The sequence below is a fragment of the Mangifera indica genome, chromosome 1 (genome assembly GCF_011075055.1).
Source record: "Mangifera indica cultivar Alphonso chromosome 1, CATAS_Mindica_2.1, whole genome shotgun sequence".
In the NCBI taxonomy this organism is placed as follows: domain Eukaryota; kingdom Viridiplantae; phylum Streptophyta; class Magnoliopsida; order Sapindales; family Anacardiaceae; genus Mangifera; species Mangifera indica.
Window position 1 is genome coordinate 23,161,757 of NC_058137.1, and position 25,211 is coordinate 23,186,967.

At 32.2% G+C, this 25,211-nt stretch overlaps 3 protein-coding genes across 8 annotated transcripts; 2 read left to right on the top strand and 1 right to left on the bottom strand.

The window, feature by feature from the left end:
* Nucleotides 1–4,791: 4,791 nt before the first annotated feature.
* Nucleotides 4,792–6,729, top strand: LOC123216705 (UNC93-like protein 1). 2 transcript variants are annotated; one of them, XM_044637232.1, is made up of 3 exons: nt 4,792–6,071; nt 6,253–6,322; nt 6,405–6,729. In XM_044637232.1, exons 1-3 carry the CDS (start codon nt 4,912–4,914, stop codon nt 6,408–6,410), a joined length of 1,236 nt encoding a protein of 411 aa, XP_044493167.1. In that variant the 5' UTR covers nt 4,792–4,911; the 3' UTR covers nt 6,411–6,729. The 2 variants fall into 2 exon arrangements, with proteins under 2 accessions (XP_044493167.1, XP_044493158.1); XM_044637223.1 differs by having other exon boundaries at nt 6,253–6,729.
* Nucleotides 6,730–8,317: 1,588 nt separating this feature from the next.
* On the bottom strand, nt 8,318–10,177 carry LOC123229099 (UNC93-like protein 1). The gene is made up of 2 exons (XM_044654684.1): nt 8,937–10,177; nt 8,318–8,764 (listed from the first exon to the last, which is right to left on the bottom strand). Exons 1-2 carry the CDS (start codon nt 10,094–10,096, stop codon nt 8,515–8,517), a joined length of 1,410 nt encoding a protein of 469 aa, XP_044510619.1. The 5' UTR covers nt 10,097–10,177; the 3' UTR covers nt 8,318–8,514.
* A 5,442-nt stretch (nt 10,178–15,619) lies between these two features.
* LOC123220009 (endonuclease MutS2) lies at nt 15,620–24,677 on the top strand. Of its 5 annotated transcripts, none has more exons than XM_044641998.1 (19): nt 15,621–16,217; nt 16,779–16,862; nt 16,953–17,003; nt 17,312–17,368; nt 17,485–17,564; nt 18,062–18,185; nt 18,270–18,329; nt 18,512–18,754; nt 18,906–18,931; nt 19,037–19,112; nt 19,236–19,383; nt 19,858–19,985; nt 20,753–20,800; nt 20,980–21,110; nt 21,415–21,497; nt 22,328–22,431; nt 22,752–22,822; nt 23,408–23,706; nt 23,867–24,677. In XM_044641998.1, the coding sequence occupies exons 1-19, from the start codon at nt 15,672–15,674 to the stop codon at nt 24,022–24,024; spliced, it is 2,517 nt and encodes an 838-aa protein (XP_044497933.1). In that variant the 5' UTR covers nt 15,621–15,671; the 3' UTR covers nt 24,025–24,677. The 5 variants fall into 5 exon arrangements, with proteins under 5 accessions (XP_044497964.1, XP_044497933.1, XP_044497948.1 ...); XM_044642013.1 differs by having other exon boundaries at nt 18,635–18,754; XM_044642029.1 differs by lacking the exon at nt 23,867–24,677 and having other exon boundaries at nt 15,620–16,217; nt 22,752–22,805; nt 23,408–23,568.
* The last annotated feature ends 534 nt before the right edge of the window (nt 24,678–25,211 follow it).

Sequence of the window (25,211 nt, forward strand, 5' to 3'; positions counted from 1 at the left end):
TTATATGTTATTGACACCTTCAATTATATTTGTAGTAATAATTATTCTATTTTTAATTTAAATTAATATAAATTAGTTGTATAAAAAATATTTAATAAAATTTTGGGAGCAAAATGTTTATTTTTTGGTCTTTTTAATATTCTATAAAAAAAATTAACAATTTTTTTAATAAATTTATCATATGAGTGAAAAATTGGCTTTCCAAACTTAAAGATGTGAAACTGTTATTTTATCAAACCTTCGGTGGCAATGGTCATCTACCTTTCTTTATTCAATGCGCATACGTTAGCAACGTTGTAATCAAAGCCTTCCCCATATTAATATTTCTAATTAGTTATTAGTTGTTACAATAAATCATTTTTTTATGTATTCAATTTGAAGAAAATACTAATGAACCTTATCTGGTCCATTATGTTTCGAATTGACAATTTTCTCCCTATATTCAAAATTAATGCCCAACAATGGAATTCTATTTTTTGTAACGAATAAAATGGCCCCAAAGTGAATAGTAAAGGATCTTTAAAACCAATATAAAATAAACGATCCAGTATTTTAATATTTATTGAACTAAATTATTTATAAAAAAAATTATAAATATATTTGGCTCCTACCACCCCACGCACGAGACCCATGTTATAGTCATGAGCTGACAATCATCTTATATATACACGGGTGGAAACGAGAATTCAGGTTAATAGAAATAAAATATCGGATTAATTAAATTTGTAATTGAATTAATTTATTACAATAATAAATATATTTATTATGATCTTAAAAAATTAATCTAAAAATTTAATAAAATTATGTGTATATATTTTAAATATTCAAAATAAGTATATATTTAATATGTATCATCATATTATTAAATGATTTTAAATTAAAATAATACTTAAATATCCAAAATAAGTATATACTTAATATATGTTATTATGTGATTAAGTAATTTTGAATTAATGATAAAGTAATACTCAATCATATGATAATATATATAAATATATACTTATTTATATATTCAAAATGAGTATGTATAATATTATATTTTAAAATTATACATAGTTATCACTTATATAATTGCCCTCGATGATATTTCATGTTTCGAAAATGTTACATAATTGTTTTAATAAGAATAGTATCAAAAATAGCTCTCTCAATATATATAATAAGACAATAATTCAATAGTTAATCTCTCATTCGATATCTCGTAATGTTCTTTTAACACTTGCATTTGTGACATGCAATATTAATTCAGACTTTACACATAAATAGACTAAATAATATAGAATAAAATTATACGTATAAATAAATCTTATTAATTATTTGTATAAAATAATCGTTTGTGATTAAATAATGTAATTATTTATTTTTTCTCATACTCCAAAATCACAAAACAAAATATTATTATATTAGATTATATAAATAAATTTATACACGTTATTCAATAATATATCATATTCTTCTTTGTTTCGATAAACTTGTCGAAAAGAGCATCAATTTCATTAAACTACAAATATTCATCATCGAAATGCATGCCAAAAATATAAATATCGAACAAATAAAAAGTTACTTGGATAAATTTAGTGACACGAATCAATTTTTCTTTTTTAAAAATTAAAAATGGATTATTTAGACTTAAGTATGTCACACAAAGCAACTCATTATTCAACTCATCTAATTTTATTTTATTTTTATAGATTTTAGTATTATAATTTATCTAGTAGAGTCACAACAATATATATTTAATATGTACAATTGTTAATTAAAATAAAAAAAATTAAAAGAAAATTAGTATAGTTTTAAAATTGAGGTACTACACCCTTACTTACACATTGAATTCTCATTATTTATTTATTTATTTTTAATATTAAATACATTCTCATATATAATATTTTTATTAATTATAATTTCCAATATGTCACATTTTTTTTTAAACAACATATTTAATCATAAAATCCATGACTTAGCCTAATTATCTTTGATAAAAAGAGTAACAATATACACTTGGACTGTCAAGTTCAACACCATCTAGCATGATTTGATTGGACTGTCAATTCATACTATTATATAGTGTAGCATAAGCATTTTCATTATTCAAGCCTTATATACTAAGAATATGTCATTTATTATTTTATTAAGGTTATAATTTGTAAATCACTATATTTATAGCTACATTTCTTTAAAAATAAAACTAGCACAATTTAGAAAATCGTAATTATTGAGTTCGCTATGTATGATTAATACCCTTCAGGGTGTGTTTAGTTTGTGAAATGTTTTATTATTAAAATTGAAAAATTACTTTAAATATATATTATCTAAAAAATTATTAGATATAAATTATTACTATATTTAATACAATTTAGTAAAAACTGATAAGTATAAATAATTATTTTGTATAGTTAGAGATAGTAAAAAAATACTAATATATTATTTTACTTAAATGTTTTTGGGTATAATTATTCTAAAATATTTTTTATGTTACTTGTTATATTAATTGAAAATGAAGTTATTTTTATTTTAAATAATTCATAAATAAGGATATAATTATAATAAAATAAATATTACTTTAATAATTTTTAAATATCTAAGATGAATACGATAATAAGATTATAATTTATATGACCAATAAAACTATGTGTATATAAATATATACACATAAATGTAAAATGATGTGATTCGAAGATTTTGAATTAATAATAAAGTAACACCCAATTACATAATAACACATTCATGTGTGTATATATTTGTGTACTAAAAGTATATACACATATTATTATTTCTTATATATCATCATTTGTAATAAAATATTATCGAAATTTTTTATTATTCATCAATTAAATAAAATAATATAAGTAATAAAAAATAAATTACGCGATCTAAACCTCTTAATATTTATATATATAGGAATGTATAACGTGATCAAAACTAAAACTTAAATGTAATGTATAGGAATGTAACACCGTTTCTTTATCCTATAAATATAAATGATTGAATATTAAAGAATAACTATTCTTGTATTACACTGGTAATTTTATATTAGAATTCTTTCTAGAGTCATAATAATATAATTGTAGATGTATACTTCGGATCAATGAGCTTAACCAAACTAAAAACTTCTTTGTGTGCATTCGTAACTCACACAATCTTGTGTATTCATAATTATAACCACTCATCATCATACATATTTGGACAAGAAATTATTCTGCTAATTCCAATTTCCATTATTATTCTCTTGCATTTGGTCTAGCCTCGTATATTTTTCATTGGTCGCATCAACAATTTAGTGCTAGCAGAATGGCTCCTGTTGAAACTACTTTCAACATTGACAATCCCCGATACCCCTTTCTTCTAATGGGTCATGGAATAAAAAAGCAATGTCTATGGTTAAATCTTCTTTATCCTTTTATTGATCTTAGATGAAGCAACCGAATAAAAATGCTGATGATGCTGAACCTGAACCAAAAACTGAAGAGAAGGTTGAGGTTGCGGTGGTTGATCAGAACGGTAAAGAAATTGGAAAGAATGTTGAAGGAGAAGTTAAAGAAAGTGAGAATAAAGTTGAGCTAATAATTGATCAGAAGGCTGCTATTGAGGCTGACCCAGCTTTTGCCACACAAGAAGAAGAGAGAAAAGCTGAATCTACAAGAGAAATTGAGAAGAAAGTTGAGGCTGATATTAAGGCTAAAGAAGTTGAGAAGTAAGACTGATGATGTAGGTGTTTTTGCATTGCCAGTTAAGACGTACAAAGCTGATGCTACAGAAGAAAATGAGAAGAAAGTTGAGGATGTTGTTGTTCCAGAGATAAAGGCTAAAGAAACTGAATTAGAGGTTGAACAGAAAGCTGCTTTTTACACTGGCTTAAATGACACTGAAAAAGAGGTTGAGGCAAAAGAAAATGACAAAGGGGCTGTTCATGAAGTTGAACCTGAATTATTTTTGCCAGTAAAGACCAAAGTCGAAAATAAAAAGTAAGAGGAGAAATTTGAGGCTAAAGAAAATGAAAAAGAGGATAAGAGTGTAGAAGAGAATGTTAAAGACAATAAGAAAAAGATTCAGGGAATATCAGAGAAGGCTAAAGAGAGCGCAAATGAGAAGAAGGTTGAGGATAAAGCTACTGCAAAAGAAACTGAGAACGAGGTTAGTGTTGCTTTTTCTTCGCCAGTGAAGACCAAAGTTGAAACTACGGAAGAAATAGAGAAGAAAGATGAGGCTGAGGGATAAAGGTGTCCCAGCAGAGAAGGATAAAGAAAATGAGAGAGAGGTTGAGGGAGTAACAGAGAAGGCTAAGAGAGTACAAATATGTGGAGAAGGTGGTTAGGGCAAATTAGGCTGCTGTAAAAGAAAAGGAGAAGAAGGTGGAGGCTGCTGCTGTTGTGGCTAAACGTTGAGAAAACAGATGACGTCCCTCAAAAATCAGAGAAATTAGAGAAAAAGTGATTTAGCATTTGTGGCTGCATGAAATTTTCTGGGTTAATATGTAAAATTTTACGCATAAATAATCATAACTATTATATTATGTAAGTTGAAAGTTTTAATCTTGTAATATTTTTGGAATAAATTTAAATATTTGATTTCTTATGCTTTAAATCCTTTCCATTCCACTCAAATTAACCCTAGGAACTATTATAATGGACTTCCCATGGGCAACTATTATCAATAGAGTTAATGCAATGGCCTTCCCGTTGGTAGAGAAGAGTAAACTAAGAGCAGTATCTTTGACCCAATCTTAAGTTTTACAACTTGGAAGAAGCCATATTTGTTTTTCTTCTGCCTAGATAGCAGACAAATATGCCAGGGTCGAGCTGCTACTGCGTCAACGTCATCACTTCTCCCAAACAATGCCATAAATTTTCATCCATACAATTCACCTCACTGAATTTGTCTCATCCTGGTATCTAAATTCCTCCCCCAACAATCATGGGAACACTCAACCCAAACGAGGAATCTGCTCAACCGATTCGACCCACTTCTCGTTTCAGGTGTAACTCACCCATCACTCAGGTGTGTCTAATTGGTGTTATCTGTTTCTGCTGTCCTGGAATGTACAGTGCCCTGTCAGGAATGGGTGGTGGCGGCCAAGTGAACCCTGAAGCTGCTGACAACGCCAACACTGCCCTTTACAGCACCTTCGCCATTTTTAGCATTCTGGGTGGCGGCATATACAATCTTTTGGGCCCTCGAGTGACCCTCCTCTTCGCCTGCCCCACATACACGCTTTACGCCGGCGCTTTTCTTTACTATAATCACTACCAGCATCAGCTTTTCCCTATTGTCGCCGGTGCTCTTTTAGGCGTCGGCGCTGGCTTTTTGTGGGCAGCGGAAGGGGCCATTATGACCTCTTACCCTCCACCAAACCGGAAGGGCACTTATATCTCAATTTTTTGGACTATTTTTAGTACCGGTGGTGTTGTTGGTGGGCTAATTCCTTTTATTCTTAATTACAATCGTCATGATGATGCTGCTTCTCTTAATGATACAACTTATATTGGGTTCATGTGCTTCATGTCTGCCGGTGCCCTTCTTTCTCTGGCGATTTTGCCGCCCAGGCTGGTTGTGCGTGACGACGGTAGCCGGTGTACTAACATTAACTACTCTAGTGTGACCACTGAGGCTACTGAAATTGCAAAGCTCTTTTTGAATTGGAGGATGCTTTTGCTTGTGCCTCCTTCTTGGGCTAGTAATTTTTTCTATAGTTATCAGTTTAACAATGTTAATGCAGCGCTTTTTAATCTGAGGACCAGGGCCTTGACCAGTGTTTTCTATTGGGCTGCTCAAATGGTGGGTTCTGTTGGGATTGGTTATGTGTTGGATTTTAGCTTCGAGAGTAGGAGGAAAAGGGGTTTGGTTGGGATTGGTGTGGTGGCTTTGCTTGGTACAGCAATTTGGGGTGGTGGGCTTGCGAATCAACTCACATACTCTCATCCTAAAACGGTGAAGCTTGATTTCAAAGACTCCGGTGCTGATTTTGCTGGCCCTTTTGTGCTGTATTTCAGTTATGGTATGCTGGATGCCATGTTTCAAAGTATGGTTTACTGGGTCATTGGAGCCTTGGCTAATGATTCCGAGACTCTTAGTAGGTAATAAATAAGCAGGTTATGAATCGAATTTTTTTTTGTTTTAATTCACTAGTAGGTAATAAATAAGCAGGTTATGAATCGAGGTTTATTATTTTACCAGTATTGCTACACCTAACATTACGAAGCTTCAATGTTGTGTGTGCAGTTACCTCGCTGAAATTTTATTACTGTGTTGTTGCAGGTATACGGGATTCTTCAAGGGGGTGCAAAGTGCAGGGGCTGCAGTGGCTTGGCAAATTGACACGCAAAAGGTTTCATGGCTCTCCCAATTGATTATCAGTTGGTCCCTGATTACGGTTAGTTATCCATTACTGATACTCGTCGTCATTTTAGCCTTAAAGGATGATACTAAGCCTGCCGAAGGTCCTTCCGAAGATGCTGCTCTTCCATCCTCTGACGAAGCTCTTGATGGGGTTGCCAAGTCAAATTAATCCCTTAGTCTAAACATTGTGCCTGCTTTTTCTGTACTCTTGCTTTCGCACGTTTTCCAAAACTTTGGTTTCTCTCACTTGTTGTCCATTTTTGGCTTTGTCGTTCACCGTCACGTCAAGAGGAAACAAATTTTAGAAAACAACAGCCTCTCTTTCTATGTTTTAAAAAGGTAATTGGTTTTGGTGACGTAAATTATAGCAATGATATGTGTATGAATTGCTTAATATGTCTAAGAGTAGATTTGAATCAAACTGAATTTAAATTTGTTTAAGTTTAAATTCAGTTTAATTTATATATAGTTGAGCTCGAGGTCAACAAACTCGTGAAAGTTAAGCTCAAATTTGGTTTGATTTATTTTTCGTTATTAAAACGATATCTTTTTAATATATATTAGTCAAAACAACATTATTTTGTATCAAAATTTTTAATTAAAAAATCAGAGAAATAGCTCGAGCTCGGTTAGAGCCGGCTAGTTTTAGACTCATCCGAACCGAGTTCAAACTTGAGCTTAAACTAACTCGGTTTGAATCTAACCTTAAATATGTCTATATAATTTTAATATTTAATTATATATTCTTTATATAATTGCTTCTCATAAAATATAATCTTAATCAATAAAAAATAAAATTATTCAACAAGGTACTCATTTCGGTCTTTTTGAATTAACCATATATCATTTCTTAAAATAACAAATAATTTTAAAATTAATCAAAACATATACCACATAAATTATTTAAAATTGATTTATAAGTAAATATAAAATAAATTATGAAAAATCCTAAGTCAAGCCTTTTAGAAATAAATTAAATTAAAGATTAAATAAGATAGATATATAAAATATATAGCGATTGTATAGTTTTGCCACTAAAAATCAATTGATTTGATGAATTGTAAAGTTGTTTGTTTCGTTTGTCAAAAAGCACTTCCCATCAACATAGTTTTCAACTTCAATTATTTAACTAGAAAGTCATTTAAGAAAAGATAGTAATTGGAATGATATCTTTTTGTTTCAATTTTTGCTCTAGGAAATGGGTTAGACCTAATTTATGTCGATTCGAGTTTGAAAATTAACTCAATTTGGTTTGATTTCATTGAATCCGTTATAATTAAACTTGAGTCGAGCTTAAGTAAGAAGAGTCAACTTATTTTTTTAGAAAAAGACAAACTTGAATTAAAAAAATTTAATTTAGTTTGATTCGCAAGCCAAGACGTTGACTCAATAGTTTGAGTTTTGCTCACAATTTGATTCGATCATATGATACAATTTTCAAAACAATATCATTTTATCAATAGGTCACGAATTTAAAACACGAAACAAAATCACCTCACCTACCACCGGTTTGCTCCCTCTCAACTCCTCTCACACCATTTGCATAAAATTGACCTAAAAAAGGAACTTGCTAAACTATGGTTCACTAGATTGTAATTTTGCAAGTACAAAAGGAACTGTGCAGAAATCTACTGAATCCACATAGTTTAAGGAACATATAGAGATCGATATCTGGTGATGAGGATGAACATAAAAAATTGCATATTCAATTATCTGTGGCTAGCAAGTTAGCAAATGAGGATCTCCAATATGCTCTTCACACAGAAAACAAGAGTAATTATATGAGTTTCCATAAGCTGAGCTATCATAAGAGTACTATAGAGTTCAAATGAGCAAACTAATGGCTTTTTGACATTTCCGCAAATAAATACTTGTTCATTTTGCTAAGACCATGGCAAAATTACAAGTTTGCTTTGTATTAAGCAATTGTAACACAAAATTTGGCAATAGGAAAAAAAAAACACACTACAAGAAGAGATCCATATTCAACTATAAACAGGTAAATCTTAATTTCTTCCTTTCCCTTAATGTAATGGAGAATAACAAAGCAACATATACTCTAAAATTGACAGATATCAAGTTTCTGAACAAATGAGATGCCACTTAAGAAAACAAGAGTTCAGAAAGAGGAGGTACAATGTTTAAATTATGTCGAAGTAGAGACTGTGATGAGGAGTGGAATTAGTTTGGCTTGGTAACCCCACCAGGAGCTTCATCTAAAGATGGAAGAGCACCATCCTTCGGAGGACCTTCTTCAGGCTTATTGTTGTCCTTTACGGCTAACATGACAAGAAGTGCAAGCAAGGGATAACTAACAGTAGTGAGAGCCCAATTTACAATCAATTGGGTGAGGAATGAAACATTGTGTGAATCAATTTGCCAAGCCACTGCACCCCCTGCACTTTGCACCCCCTTGTAGAATCCACTATACCTGCAACAACACAAGAAATCAATTTCATTGGAAGGGAAAAGATGATCTATATAAGCCATTCAATCACATCAGTATTGTGCAAAGGAACTTTCACTATACAAGGACTAATGAAAAGATGTTCCAAAAATGGCTATGATTAAGCAACATTGAAGCCTCATAATATGATAGTTACCTGCTAAGAGTCTCAGAATCATTAGCCAGTGCTCCAATGACCCAGTAAACCATACTCTGAAACATAGCATCCAGCAACCCATAACTGAAATACAACACAAAAGGGCCAGCAAAAGCACTACCAGAGTCCTTGAAATCCAATCCCACCTCTCTAGGCTTAGTGTAATTGAGTTGATTGGCAAGTCCACCCGCCCAAATTGCTGTACCAAGCAAAGCCACCACACCAATCCCCAAAAAACCCCTTTTCCTCCTACTCTGAAAACTAAAATCCAACAGATAGCCAATCCCAACAGAACCCAACATTTGAGCACCCCAATAGAAAACATTGTTCAAACCCCTGGTCCTCAGACTGAAAAGCGCCGCATTAACATTATTAAACTGATAAGTATAAAAGAAATTACTAGCCCAAGATGCAGGCACAAGCAAAAGCATCCTCCAATTCAAAAACAATTTACCAATTTCAATAACCTCGGTGGTCACATTAGAATACGTAATGAGAGTACACCGGCTCCCATCATCACGCACAACAAGCCTCGGTGGCAAAACGGCCAAAGAAAGAAGAGCACCAGCAGACATAAAGCACATGAACCCAATATAAGTTCCATCATTAACAGAAGCAGCATCATCACCACGATTGTAATTAAGAGCAAAAGGAATAAGCCCACCAATAACACCACCCATGTTAAAAATACTCCAAAAAATTGAAATATAAGTACCCTTACGGTTAGGTGGAGGATAAGACGTCATAATGGCCCCTTCAGCCGCCCATAAAAGGCCAGCTCCGACGCCCAAAAGACCACCGGCAACAATAGCAAAAGTCTGATGCTGGTAATGATTATAGTAAAGAAAAGCGCCGGCGTAAAGCACATAAGTGGAACAGGCGCAGAGAAGAGTAATTTGAGGGCCCAAAAGATTGTAAATGCCACCACCCAGAATGCCGAAAATGGCGAAGGTGGTATAAAGGGCAGTATTGGCATTATTAGCAGCTTCATGGTTCACTTGGCCGCCACCACCCATTCCTGATAAAGCATTGAACATTCCAGGACAACAGAAACAGACAATACCAATTAGGCATACCTGTACTAGGGGCGAGTTGTACCTGAAACGTGAAGTGGGTCGAATCGGTTGAGCAGATTCTTCATCTGGGTTCATTGTTCCCATGATTACAGAGATTTGGGTGAGGAAATTGAGTGAGCGTTGAAATGTGTGTACATGAATTTATGGGAAAAGTTTTGGACGGAGGGACGATGATGACACCGTTGACACTCCAACTGGCAAAGGAGAGGCGTTTTGAATTAAAAATTGTAGTTACTTGCGGTAATTAAGAAGATCCGGAACCAACCATATTCTACTGCCATGTCTGATTATATGGTAAAAAGCAAAGCAAAGCTTTAGAGTGCATGAAATTTTCCGCCCGAGTTTTTATCTAAAAACACTTTTTTATTCTTAATTAATATAAATAATATTTTTTAATTCAAATTTAAATACTATTTAAAAAATTAATGGTATAAAAATAAAATAATGATTTTAATATTTATTAATTTTAAAAATTAAAAAAATAATAATTTTTTATAAGACTCAATCATAAGCATGATAATTTAATTTTTTTAAAACCATATTACCTTCTGTTTAACCTTTTCATAGTGTAATTATCATTTTTGAAATTATTGAAAGATAAATTGATATTTCAAAAATTTTTTAAAGATTTTTAAACATATAATTTACTTTTAATATACAATTATATGATAAAACACTGATATTTATAGAAAAAAGGAAAGAAAAAGTAATAGACTTCTTATATTATTTAAATATTTATAATGTTATTTTTAATTTTTATAAATTTAGAGTTATACTATAATTTTAAAAAATAAAATATTTTTTAATACTTTTATAAAAAAATATTTAATTTTGGATGAAAAAATTATTACTTATATTTGATTTTAAGAAATAAAATATTATTTATATCTATTAAAAATTAAAAAGGGTTTTAAAATTAGTGAGAAAATGTAGTTCACTCTACTTTCTTACCCATGTGATAAGAGATTAAACAAGAAGATTCAAAGATTCATTTCCAGCTAAGAAAATATTTTTTTTAGATGGTCCCAGCACACAGACTGATGACACATGGCAAGTAAAACTGATCTTTAGGGATTTTGACTTTGTCACTAAGAAAAAAAGTTTTAATTGATGCCGACGGTTCTGGTATCTTTGTGCACACTTATTTTGACATTTCCTCCTTTGTCAATTTTTGCCGCCGGAGGCACTAGTAGCCGGCTCTTGCCGGCTTCCATTTAAACCACAACACTAGCTTTACAAATTTCTGGGCATTGCAAGGCCAGCACAATTGAATTTGCCAATGGTGCCACGTTGTTGATACGGCTGTTCTCCTGATTATATTCTATCTTAGATTCCAATGAATCCATAAAAAACATCACCTATTAGATTAATTTTCAATAAAAATAAGAAATGGGTTCTTGATAAAATCATAGATCTTGAAAGAATCGAGGTAATAACATGTTTTAAATATTAATGTAAGTTCTTATATTAAAAGAAATATTAAGTTCGAATAAGTTTATCATCATTGATGAACTCATAAATAAATTTAGAGAAATTATGGTTAAATACAAGTAAAATATAAAAAGTTCAATAAAAAATGATAAAATCTAAAACAAAAAGTTAGTATAAAATCATTAATATTTTCTATACGGTCAAAAGACTGGTATTCATTAAATATTGAAAATTTAAACTCTTTTTCATAGATAATTAAAATTAATAAAATCAGTTAATTTCATAGGATAATTCATTATTTAACTATTAATATGTCAAAAATAATAAAATGTTATTTATTCTCTTTTTTATTTAAAAAATTAACAACTTTTTTTTAAGGTTAAATTTTAAAATATTAGATTTTTTTTTTCAAGGTTTTGTTATTTTCTTCACATTTTCTCTCTCTTCCCTTTTGCGACGTTGTTTTTAAATTAGGTTATCTTTTTTATGTTATAAAAAAAGATACCATAACATTATCAATTAAATTTCCGTGGTTTATATCTTGATGAATTTGGTATCTTTTTATCTTGATCTTGCCAATCTTGAAAATGATCTACAAGAAAGTTTTTGGCAAATTTAGAAGGGAATTCTATTGTTTCTAAATATGATAAAGGCGTTTGAAAGCTCCCTCGGAAGATAGCCTAATTTAATTGTAGAATTGCGTAGGAATCTAGGAAAGAAGCTCATAAAAGCAAGGGAAAAGACTATTTCCCACCCAAATTTTAGTTTAATCTTGAAATCATTTCTACAATAGTTGAAAAACTTAAATATTCACCCATAGATTAACTGTTATCCAAAATTTTAGTTAAGGGTAGAGATAAAATCATAATTTTATCTATAAACCTAAAAACTTTGAAATTTTTATTATTTCCTCCACAGGCTTTAAAAACTAATACTCCAACCTATTCTCAAAATTTGAAAAATTTAGATTTTGTTTCTTTTTCTAGCCACTATCATTCCGATCGACCATTGGCGTTTTCTACCCATCTTTCATCTCAAGTTACAAAGGATGATGAAGGATAACTGTTCAAATGTGATGATGAAAGACAATGCATCGTCCTTCATCATCTAGAAGACTCGACAAAGGATGATGTTCATCATCCTTCATCGTGTCATCCAGAAGCAATGACGAAGCATCGTCTTTCATCTGTTAGCCTCTTCGTCCAGATCTAGTCGATGAAGAAGACTTGTGTTTCTTTTCGATAGTTGGTTAGTTCCCTAAACCACTGAAGATAAAATTTGAAAAAGGAGAAAAAGTAAATTTTTTAAAGTTTAATCATAAAGATAAATGTGAGTTTTCTATACTAAGAAGAAAAATGATATAAAATTTTTAGGTTTTAAGGTTTATAAATAAAATAATAATTATACTTTTATCTCTAATTAAAAATATAAATAATAATTAATTTATAAATAAATATTTAAATTTTTTATCTGTTATGAGTGTAAGTTAAATTTTAACTAAATCTTGGGTGGGAAATTGTTCTTTTCCCTGTAAAGAAACAAATAGTCCACGTGGACTTTAACTTTTTGCTTCTGGCTTTTCTCCCTGTCTTTCAAAATTGTCATCCTCCTGTTCACATTTTGCATCAAATCTCACCCATCAGAACACCAATTCTTTGTTAACTCTATTTCCGATGGCAATCTGTCGCTGTTAATCCGATGGAAAATGAATATAAAATAATATATTTATACATATTCACTGTAATTTAAAATTACCGAATAATTCTTACAAGTTTTTAAAATATTTTGTATGATATTTTATAATTATAGTAAATACGTTCATACGAAGTCATCTCATAAAAGGATAATTAAAAAAAGGCAAAAGGGCTTATCCCCACCAAGGTCTGATGTATCTTCAAGCTGGTGTCAGATAAATATTAAAAATTTAAATATTTATTTACTAACTATTAAAATTAATAGGATGAATTAATGCGATTGGAAACTTGGGGCTTACTGGTGCTTATGCAGAGGCCTTGAGAAAGCTTGGGCACAATCTGGAGAATGTGGTTAGCCAACTGAGGTTATTTTACTCATTTTTCCTCAGTATGAACTTCGACATAACTTCATTGGGGTCAACAATCTGTTTTCAACAATCAAGCACAGTATAAATCGGGCTAGAGATAAAATGATTTTATGGTTAGTTGAGCAAGAACAGTATCAACAATTCATTTTGTTGGCTTCTTGTTGTTCTTGAGACCTTTTCATTGTGCAATTTGAAGTTCTGCAACCTACGATTGCTGTAAGTCTATATTAGTGTCCTCTTTACCTACTAAAACCCCAGCTGCCCAACTAAAAAGACAATATAGGTGTGTAAAGTTTTCTCTCGCATGTTTGTTGTAGAAGCTAGGAGCCTGATGCTGCTGCACTTCGTAATGGGGGTCATGGGCGACTTGCCTTCTGTTTTCTAGACTCTTTGGCAACACTAACTAAATTACCTAGCATGGGGTTGTGGACTTTGACAAAAGTACGGGTTATTTAAAAAGCGGATAACAAAGAAGCTGCTAAAATTTGGCTTGAGGTATCCTTGCTTTCCATTCAAATTCAACTGGTCCTTTTTTTTAACTGGTATGGATATATGACAAACTATAATTAGAGGTGTCAGCAGATTTTGATGGCCGATCCTGGTGCAACCCACCAGGCCCACGTAGGCCTTATTGGGTTAGTCTTCGTGCTTTTGTGGACATGTTTACTAAATTATATTTTTTTATTATATTTAATTTTTTAAAATATTATTAATGACCCATGTTAGGCCTGCTAAGCCCGTAGGCTTGGGCACACTCCACTTTTTTGTGCCAAGCCGGCCTGGGCTGTGCCAAAATTAAAGGGGTTCCCCGCAGCCCAATCCCTTTGAAATAAAAAATTTGAAGTTGGCCAGGCTATGGGTAGAGAGTGAGTTCGACACCATGCTGGGCTTTTTATTCTGCTCTGTCTTCCTCTGTTTGTGATTCCAATCACATGCTATGCTTGTGTTTAAATGTTAGTTAGATTTTGTTTCACTTTGCTGATCCTAATAAAGTCGACGCAAATAGGGAAGAAAACATGTAATAGGACTCAAATCTTGTTAAGTTCATCATTCATGATCAAATGTCGTAGATTTGTTTGATACTGTTGGACAAGATTTGGGTCACCAGAAAGGAGGGACGAGAAAGAGTTCAAAGAGAAAATTGTGAAACAATATTTGAAAGCATGGTTGTTATGGCCACCAAATGAAGGCAAAATGTAGGTTTGAAATTTGAGGGTATAAATAAATGGGCAAGATTATGTGTACATACTTTTTAGTATATAATTGAGTATATAAGTAGTGTGTTATTACGTGATTAACTATTATTTTATGTTTAATACAAAGTTAAATATATACACATTTTGTTGTAAATATAAAGATAACAAAGGATAAAATTATCATTTATTAAAAATATTAAAAAAAACTAAAATTTTATTTCATTTTTATCTCTTTATTTATTAAAAAAGACAATTTTCATCACTTAAAGTTTGAAAATTTAACATTTTTCTCTTAGGGTTTTCTTCTCTTCTCCAGCTATCTCCATTCCGGTAGACAACTGGCTTTTCCCACTCATCTTCTTGTTCTAGCTTTTCTCACCTATCTCTCTTTCTTGATTGTTTCTCTCAGCACCACTTATTTGTCATCCAAAATATTAATCGTCTTTGTCTAGATGATTTGTCATCATTCAGATAACGATGAAGTCGTAATCATCTTCATCTGGATGACGATGAATCATTTAGACAAAGATAATTTATTTTCTAGATAACGAATGAGCGATATTAGAAGAGATAACGAAAAATAAAAGACATCGTCAAGAGAATATAAAAAAAGGTGATCGTTTGTCAGAAAATTATCATTAAAAAAATTAAACCTTATAGAAAAATATAATTTTTTAAAACATAAGCTTCAAAAAATTATTAATTTTTAGAATTAAAAAATAATTTTTTTAATATTATTAATTAAATAATAATTTCATCTTTTAAATAAATAGATTTCTTTTAATTTCAACCACACATAAATAAGTACTTTAAGTATTAAAAATTTCCCATACAAGAGTTTAGAAATAGCGTAAGCCTTAGTGGGATTGAGTCTTTTGGCTTTTATCAATACGGGAGTTAAGGTTATTGATTAATTATTTTTATTACTTTACATGACGGCTCTGGACACTTGATTCCTCATCCATTTCGAATGCCTCTGTGTGCAGTTGTTGCTCGCTCCGTCTCCGTCTCCGTCTTCACCATCACCACAACATCAATTTCAATTAACCGGAGCAGAAGCAAAAGATTAAGAAGCAACTTTAGATGTTTTAGCTCTTTTTCATCTAATCACAACAAGTCTAGAGCTCTGCTCGAAACTCTTCGCGTCTTGGAATGGGACAAGCTCTGCAACGCCGTGGCCTCCTTCGCGCGCACTTCTTTAGGCCGGGAAGCCACTAAAGACCAGCTGTGGTGCACCGACCAAACTTATCAAGACACTTTGACGCTTCAAGACGAAACCAATGCCGCCGTTCAAATTCTCAAACACGGCGCCTGCAGTTTGGATTTGACCGGCGTTGACCTCAGTCTTGTCGAGTCGGCCGTAGAGAATTCTCGTAGAGTTCTGCCCTTGCGCGGTGATGAAGCTTTGGCGGTTGTTTCTCTATTGGAGTTTGTGGAAAAATTGCAGCTTAATCTTAAGGCTTCCGTTAAAGAAGATGCTGAGTGGTACACGCGTTTCATGCCTCTTTCTGAATTGGTAAATCACTAAATCATACGGTAGCATTTGTTTCCGAATGTAAGGAATTCAATTAAGTGTATGAGTATGTGTTTGAAATTTCAACAAGAATTTTTTAATACTGAATTAAAATGAGTTAAAACAGTGAATTAAAGCATTGTACATAGGATTGACCTATAATTTTATGTTGCTGAAAGGAATAAATACAATAATTTGTACTTTTTTTGTTGAAAATTCGGTGCATTTTTAAAAGTTAGTGTAAGATTAGAGAACAAAAAATCTGTCTGTCAAGTCTTTTTTTTTTTTTTTTGAAGAGAATCAAAATGTTCCAAAAACTGTTTGGATAAATCTGAAAACCAGTGTAAAATCATAAAAGGAGTTATGGTTGTTTCGTTTTTATATAGATTAACTCTGAAACCCTTTTTTTTTGTATTATTACACATTTATTTAACATTATTTCTAGCCTTTTATTTTCTGAAAACCAGTTCTTGATTATAAAGAAACGTCCTTATTCTTCAAATTTGTGACATTATATCCATATATGTAAAGTCTTATGTTCTGTTGAATTGAATTGAATTTCAGATAATGGAACTTGTTGTGAATAGATCCTTAATTAAGTTGATACAGCAAGCGGTGGATGAAGATGGCTCTGTTAAAGATTCTGCAGTATGTTTCTTAATCACATCACTGATTTCTTAATATAATCTCTATGAATTGATAAATTTATGTGTTATATCATTTGTCCCCTTCTCTCAGAGTCCTGTCCTGAGACAATCACGTGAGCGAGTGCAAACTCTTGAAAGAAAGGTAATTGTCTCAAAATTTCAGTTTGTTTCTAATTTATGTACAATTTTGCATTCAGTAAGATTATCAAGCAAGAGCCTCTTTTTAACAGGTGATGCCAATTTATATGGTATGAGGATAATAAGTTGAATCTAATGTGCTCCTATGTTCCAGATAACAGTTCTTGGCATTAATAGATTTTCTTTTTAAAGTTGCATATTGCATGCCTTTTTTAAAAATGACTGGGGACCCTGCCCGACATTGCCGGACAAGTTCATATTGCCTGCCTTGTTGCCTTGTTATTTAACTATGTTGATGTCTCCCCTATGCAGTTATTTCAATTAATGGACAGGTTAGTTAGGGATGAAAATCAGGGAGCATCTCTTCTGGTAAGGACAGATTCATTTGATTGGTTACTGCAAATATATGACTGAAATAAGAAGAAAAATGCATATATTCCTTTTCTATCTCATGATTTTCATCTTAATTTTAGCTTTGTTTATAGGAAGTGAGTAACATTGATGGAAGATGGTGTATAAAGTCAGGGGGTGATCAGCTAAGTTTTAAGGGACTTTTGTTGTCCAGGTGCATAAGTTTTGTCCAGTAAAATTTTCAATTACTTTGTGTGAGTGTGGAGAGTACTTTGGTTTCTATATGCACATGCAATCATTCTCTCTCTTGTGTGTGTGCTCACGTGCATGTGTCATGAATAAGTGTCTGTAATGATTTTGCACTGCAATTGTTATAAAAAGTCATTAATATCTAGATAATTGCATGATCATCTCCGCACAAGGTAGAAGCAATACAATATATCACTATGATCCTATAATTAATTCCACCTTTTGAAGGATTCTTCCAAGTTACAGAAGAACTCTCATAAATAAATAAATAAATATATATATATATATTTTTTTTTAATTTACTCCATCACCTTTTCCTTGTAAAATTTTGAAAAGACTAGTTCTAGGTTTTGCAATGCATCCTGATTTCTCATTTTATTTGAATTGACAGTTATTTTTCTTTTCATACTTTCGAACTTTCATATAATGGTGTATTTCTGAAGGTAGTAGTGCTTGTTACAGTGGTTCCAGCATAGGAAGCATTGTAGAGCCACTCTCAGCTGTTCCTCTCAATGATGAGTTGCAACAAGCAAGAGCTTTAGCAGCCAAGGCTGAGGAAGATGTGCTTTTGACTTTAACAGAAAAGGTTTGTGGCTCTGTATGGTAGAATTTCTTTCGTTATTTATATTACCCATTTACTCATCGCATTATATTCCAATATCCTAAACAGATGAAGGCTGATCTTGATGACATTGAAAAGATATTGAACAGTGTAATTCAACTGGATGTGGTACGTGTCTGATGCTTCCACTCTTGATATTTATTATTAGCCTACTTCAAAAGTCCGAGAGGTGATTTATTTAACTTTTAACCTAGTGTCTATTCGGGTAATCCTTTAATATGAGCCGAGGATGGGGAAAATTAGATAATATGCAATCATATAATTTTTCAGTCTTGGCTTTTTACATGTAGATCAATGCTCGAGCAACTTATAGTCTTTCGTTTGGGGGCACATGTCCCTATATATTTCTTCCAGAAGATAAGGATGAATCTTTAACTCATGATGCTAATTCATCTGGCAACATAACTTCAAAGGTGTCATATCTCAAAAAGGAATGGACATTATATCTGCCAAAAGCTTATCATCCTTTATTACTTCAGCAACATAAGCAAAATCTGCAGAAGTCCCGGAAGGATGTCAAAAATGCTACTGCTGTAAGTTGCATTGGCCCCTTAAATCGCTGTCTCTAATTTTTGTTCCTTCCAAATCTAGAATTTTAATATATAATTTTACTGAAAAAAAAAATCTTCCAATTAAAGTTTGGGACATTTCTTGCAATGACATTGATGTTTACTTTTAATATGGTTGGATTTGCATTACAGTTCTTCTCGGTAAGAACCCTGTCAGACAACTAACTAGGTTTTGATAGTTACTCTTGTTATACTTGACTGAATTTTATCTATACTCAATTTCAATACTTTGCTTTAGGAAATCAGGAGGAGAAAACGGCGAGGGGAGAACATGGCACGGGAAGACAGAACAGATATAAATCTTTCATTACTAGAGAAACAGGTATTTATTAAGATTATCTATTGGCTATTGATATATGAGTTTACTTTAAGGTTTCATGATCTTTTGTTTGTATCTTATAATTATATTTCTAATTGTTTCATAGTAATTTCTTTCATTTGCCAGGTCACTGCATTAGAATTGAATCAACCAGTCCCTGTTGATTTTTATATTGCTCAGAAAACAAAAGTTCTGGTCATAACTGGTCCTAATACCGGTGGAAAAACTATTTGCTTAAAGACAGTTGGATTGGCAGCTATGATGGCAAAATCAGGTACTTTTATTTTATTTCTATTATCCTTATGTCATCTATTTATGCTTATATGAGAAATATATATTACAACTATGACAATGCTTTTATTTTATGTAATTACTCAAGATTTTCTTTTACTCCAAGTTAGTCAAAGTTGGATATGTCTAATAAAAGTATTAACAGCCTAAATCTGGCATTGAATGTAACTCGTGAGAGGTACAAACTAGTTGCATTGTAAAAACTAAATTTAGAATCCAACTTCCAAGACCTTGTGTTTACTAGGATCTAGTAATTAATTATTATGAAGAAAGCCTTATGCAATTCGCTTGACACCTGCTCATGATGTAGACAAGTAATTTTAATTGCTTTCTTATTTTACAATTATTTTTTTTTAAATTAATTGCTCTAATTTCACCCTTAGTGTATGATGATTAGATAAAATTTAATGATAATTTTATCCACTTATTATATGAAATTTGTGTGATTATTCTGCAGGTCTTTATGTGTTATCTTCAGAATCTGCACAAGTTCCCTGGCTTGATTATGTTTTTGCTGATATTGGTGATGATCAGTCCTTGTCACAATCTTTATCTACGTTCTCTGGCCACTTGAAACAAATAAGTGTAAGGATATTCACCTTGTAGAACCTTTTTTAGCTCAATTGAGTTGAGTTTTTTGTGTAGATAAGCTTGCGAGAATAAACTGCTTTGCAGTTTTGATACTTTGAAGCACATGCTTTATTTCAAATCCTAACCTTGGTGCATTTTGCCTCAGTTGTCACATTTGTGCATTTCTTTGAATGTTTGCATATATAATTTTGTTTCATTAGTAAGTTTATAAATGATAAATGAAAAAAAAAAAAAAAAGAAGACACATTTGACTCTGGTGGAACTAGTCTCTACTCCTGAACTTTTTCAAGTTGGTAGTCACCAACCATTTATGACTGCATTTATGTTGTGCATTCATGCAGATATCTTTGTTGGTTTTGCCTTATTTCACAATTACTATGCAATGTTTAGTTTTTATGATTCTTTTTACTCATTCCCCTTTGTAATTTTATGATCAGCTGAGTATTGAAAGTTGATTACATGCTATTGCAGATTCAATACTTTATACTATCTACATAGACTTTGGTATTAAATTTCTATTCTTACTCAAGTTCATTATGTTAAAAGGTATTTTAATCCCCATAATATTTTGTAAGTTAAACAAAAATACTGGATTAGTAGTTGGCATGCTCTTAATCAAATGAGAGCAGCATATTCAATTCAAGGATTAAAGATTTCTCCAAGAGTTTGCTTGAATACCATTTTCATGATCTGTGATATGTCCTTTTTTAAAATTATTTATTTATTATTTGCTTTTCTAATTTAACCAGTTCATCTTGTAGGACATACGGTTACAGTCAACAAGCCAATCATTGGTTTTACTTGATGAAGTACGTTTGAATTGGTCTTTTTTTGTGACTCGAATGATTTTATGTTGCTCATTATTTACGGACTATTTCACATTTGACAATATAATTGAAAGTTTATGAATTCAACTGTTATCAGCATGGAAAGAAGAAAGTATCATGAAAAATATTTTATTTCAATACTGCCTCATTGGTTTTATTAGGTTGGTGCAGGGACAAATCCACTTGAAGGTGCAGCACTTGGGATGTCGCTGCTAGAATCTTTTGCTGAAACTGGTGCTTTGTTGACAATAGCTACAACTCATCATGGTGAACTTAAAACATTGAAATACAGGTATTTATCTACAAGCAAAAGGTTTTACACTTGTATTTTTTGCCGTTTGAATATCTATGGTTTGAAAGACATGCATTTTTTGTAATGCCCATGGATTATTGCTCCTTGGGTAGCCAAATTAGGCTTAGCTGATCATATTACTACAGAGTCAAGCTAAACATTTTAAACTTGACCTAATTTTAGGCGTGTCTTTTTTTTTTTTTATGCATATGATACTGATAATTTAGTAGATGCATGCATAGAAGCTTAAAAGATCTGTCACATATTCTAATTCTTGGACTCATGTTTCTCACTCCTTTGACAGTAATGATGTCTTTGAGAATGCTTGTATGGAGTTCGATGAAGTTAATTTAAGGCCAACTTACAAGATCCTCTGGGGAGTACCAGGTTTCACAATTAAATGTTTCACTAAGTTCTCTTTGTTTTCTACCTCTATATTCTTGGTGAATGGAAACAGTGAATGTCATTATCCAGGAGTAGCTTACCATGTTCAAACTGGTTGCTTATGTGGACCCGCTACAACTGCATTCTACTCCATTTATCCTAGCAATTCGTAGTTATGTTTTAGTTGTTCAAACTGTGTCAATTGTCTGTTGATATGCATTAGATGTGAGGGGTCCTGGTCACCACCAACACTAGCTATATAAACAGTGGTTTCAATTGTGCATGTGAAGGTTAGACTTTATCTTTCATTATTACCTGACTGTGTCTTGTGGGAACCACTAGAACTAGAAGGAACTAGCTGGGGTTTTTCAAAATGAGTGTAAGCTTGTTCGCAATAAGCCAAGTCATGTAAAGTATTCATGAAGTCATCACAAGATGTCAAAAGCGGCAGCTTGGCCAATAAATTTTATCAAACAGAGACTTAGAACTATCTTGTGCAAGTTAGTTATAAGAAAGTTGGAGAAATGATTGGGGCCTTGCTAGCCAGAGCAACAATTAAATGAATAGAATGAAAAATAGATGCTGAATTATATTCAACATTAAAGATTTGTTGTGATCTTTAGCTTTGCTATGATTATCATAATATTGTGCCTTTCAGCTAATATGGTAATTTAGTTTTTCTGAGGAATATTCTACGCCAATGTTTGTCACTAAGCAGCTACTGATGATAGTTTGGGATTTCTTTAATGATATCATAAGGCCACATGATCCTTCTTTCTCTAGGAGTGACAACTTCATTTAAAAGCACCTAAATGGTGTGACACTTCTTGTAGGTCGTTCAAATGCAATCAATATAGCTGAAAGATTGGGACTCCCCAGCACAGTTGTTGAAAATGCACGTGAACTATATGGTGTTACTAGTGCAGAGATTAATGAGGTAATATACATATTTTTTTTTTTTCTCGATTAGAAGTCTCATATTGATATCGGCAGATCAAGATACAGGGAAATATTTGGCACCTATTCAAAATAGTGGTTGAATTTGGGAATTATTTAAAGGGTAAAGCGAATTTGAACTCCAAAATATCATTAAAATAATATTTTGTACATGCTGAGTTGACGTATAATTTCCATTTAAAGGGAGAATTGTATATGATTTGTTTCTAAAGTTGCATTTGTAGTAGATGATTGGAGCTTCTCCTGTTGTTCTTTTCAAGCAGCACCTCAACTCTTTTTATAATGTTATTTTTAATGCAGGTAATAATTGATATGGAAAGGTTCAAGCAAGAATTTCAAGAGGTTTTACATGAGGCAAGAAATTATCTAATGTGAGATTATTCTTTTGCTTTTTAAAATTGGCTTTTGTCATGCTGTTTACTCAGACTAACAGAGAACATATATCCAGGAACCACTTAATCTATTTTTCTCTATAATTCATGTGTCATATGTGCCAAAGAGATTTTTTAACGACATAACTGTATTCACTAAATTTGTTGTCTATAACTCTAGCAACTCTGTTTTTATTTGTTCTTTACTGTACATGTTGATAACCTTAGTACTTGAATGCATCATAAGAATTTTTTATGTTTAAATCGTTAATGACACATCTCCCATTTAGAAAAGAGCATTAGGCTTAGACTGGTGGAGAGCTACCCTTTTTGGTAGTTTAGAATTTCCATTTGATCAAAATGTAAAACTAAACTAAAATAAGAAGAGAGAAGCTTAAAGACTCAAGTCATGAAAAATAAAAGACACAGAAAAATTATATCCTCAGCCAAAAGATTGGCCAATCTTATGAAAGCTGCTTCAAAGATTTGTAGATAGCTGAAAACAAAGGCTGTACATGTACTAAAGGATAGCTTATAGGCTTTCATGTGTAAGCTCTAATTATCTGTTTGTACCCATGATCTTAGGCTCTCAAGAGATCTTCATGAAAAACTTTTGGTCATTCAAAGGAAGCTCATGGAACATGGTACTAAGCAAAGATATAAAAAGATGAGAGAAGTATCTGAGGCTGCAGCAATGGCCCGTTCTATAGTTCACAAGAGAGCACGGCAACTTCGTGCCTTGGCAGCTCAACCTTCTCAGCCCACTAAAGTAGGTAAAAGCCAGCACATATTTGTTAGTAATTCCCAGCAAACCACTGTCAAGAAAAATGAGCATCCTACAACGAGTTCACCTGCCATTGAATTTATTGAAAAATCAGCAATAGGTATCTTCTTCTGCCAAGTCTAGCTGTCCTGGGATTAAAATAGTTTGCAGTGCATTTCTAATTATGCGAAATTTCTTTATGCTAGAATTATGGTGTCATAATTTATACCAAAGCAGAAGAATCATTTTAGATGTATTTCTTTCTCTTATTTTCCATGCAGTAAAGAGGAGTGGACTTCCTGAGGTTGGTGATTTGGTCCATATTTCTTCCCTGGGAAAGCAAGGGAAAATTCTAAGAGTAGAACCATCAAAAGAAGAACTAGTAGTACAAGTTGGCAACATGAAGTTAAAGTTGAAATTTTCTGACATTGTGACCTAAATTGTAAGAATAACAATGCACACATCTCCAAGGTTATGAGGTACCATCTTCTGCACATTGGCCTGCTGCATAATTTGAGGTCCTCATTTGCCCCCCAATTTTTGGTAGATAAAGGTGGTACTGATATAAATCTAACTGATTCAATTTCAGTACTGAATAGAGTAATTGCCTTGTGTTTTAGTTCTCTAATACAATTTGAGAAAAGAATGATGTGTTATACCAAATGTACGTTGGAAAATATTGTGCAAAGCAACTAAAGAGAGGTGGAAAGCAATGCGAGCTGGAACAGCGGCTAGCAAGAATGTGAACAGCGACTTGCTGGAGCTGAGCAAGAATTTCAAACTGGACAGGGGAGTTTTACACTGTGCAACCTGGACAGCCAACACCCGGCAAGCTGAACTATATACGACCTGGGCAGGGAAGGGGAGGCAGCTTGATTTGCAGCCAGAGCACTTTGAGATGCGACCTAAAAAGAATGAACGAGCAAGGAGCAGTAGCTTGAGGCGAGAAATGAAGTCACTATCTTTAGAAGGTTTTTATTCTGTGAATTAAAAGAATCTCTTAAGATTCAACAAACCCTTTTAAATATACCCAGAAAATAGAGAAAACTGAGTTGTATCTGTTGATACAGAAAGCAAGGTTCTTTTATGGTAGAGGAACAAAACCATCGAGTTGCAATAAAACACATAAACGTTGGTTAAAATAAAAACATGCATGGCTGGCCTTTATATAATATTGCATAATAAAAATAACGTTAGGATTAAAACTAACCAAATTCAATGGTGTAAGTTGAAAAATCAAACGTTCCAAATAAAATAATTAATTAGAATTACTAGGCTTTTGATCTAATTCTTGTGCATGTACAACTAACCCTTTTAATTAGCCCAGTTCAACTTTGTAAAGTAATAATGTTTATAAATTAAAAAAAAGAAAGAAAGTACACATATCGGCAAATATAAGATTTAAGTTTATTTAAGTATATACATAATGTATTATCTTGCAATTTGAGGGGTCTTATTAATGGAACTTGGATATAGTGGGGCAGAAATATTAGGTAACTCTGTATTCAAAAGCCATTGAAAGAAGAGAGATTTGATGCGCTCTTTTTGACTAGTTGAATCAAAGGTATAAAATGTATTCTGTAGAATGACGTCTCCTAAGTACAGAAATCTGTTTGTCTTCTTCTC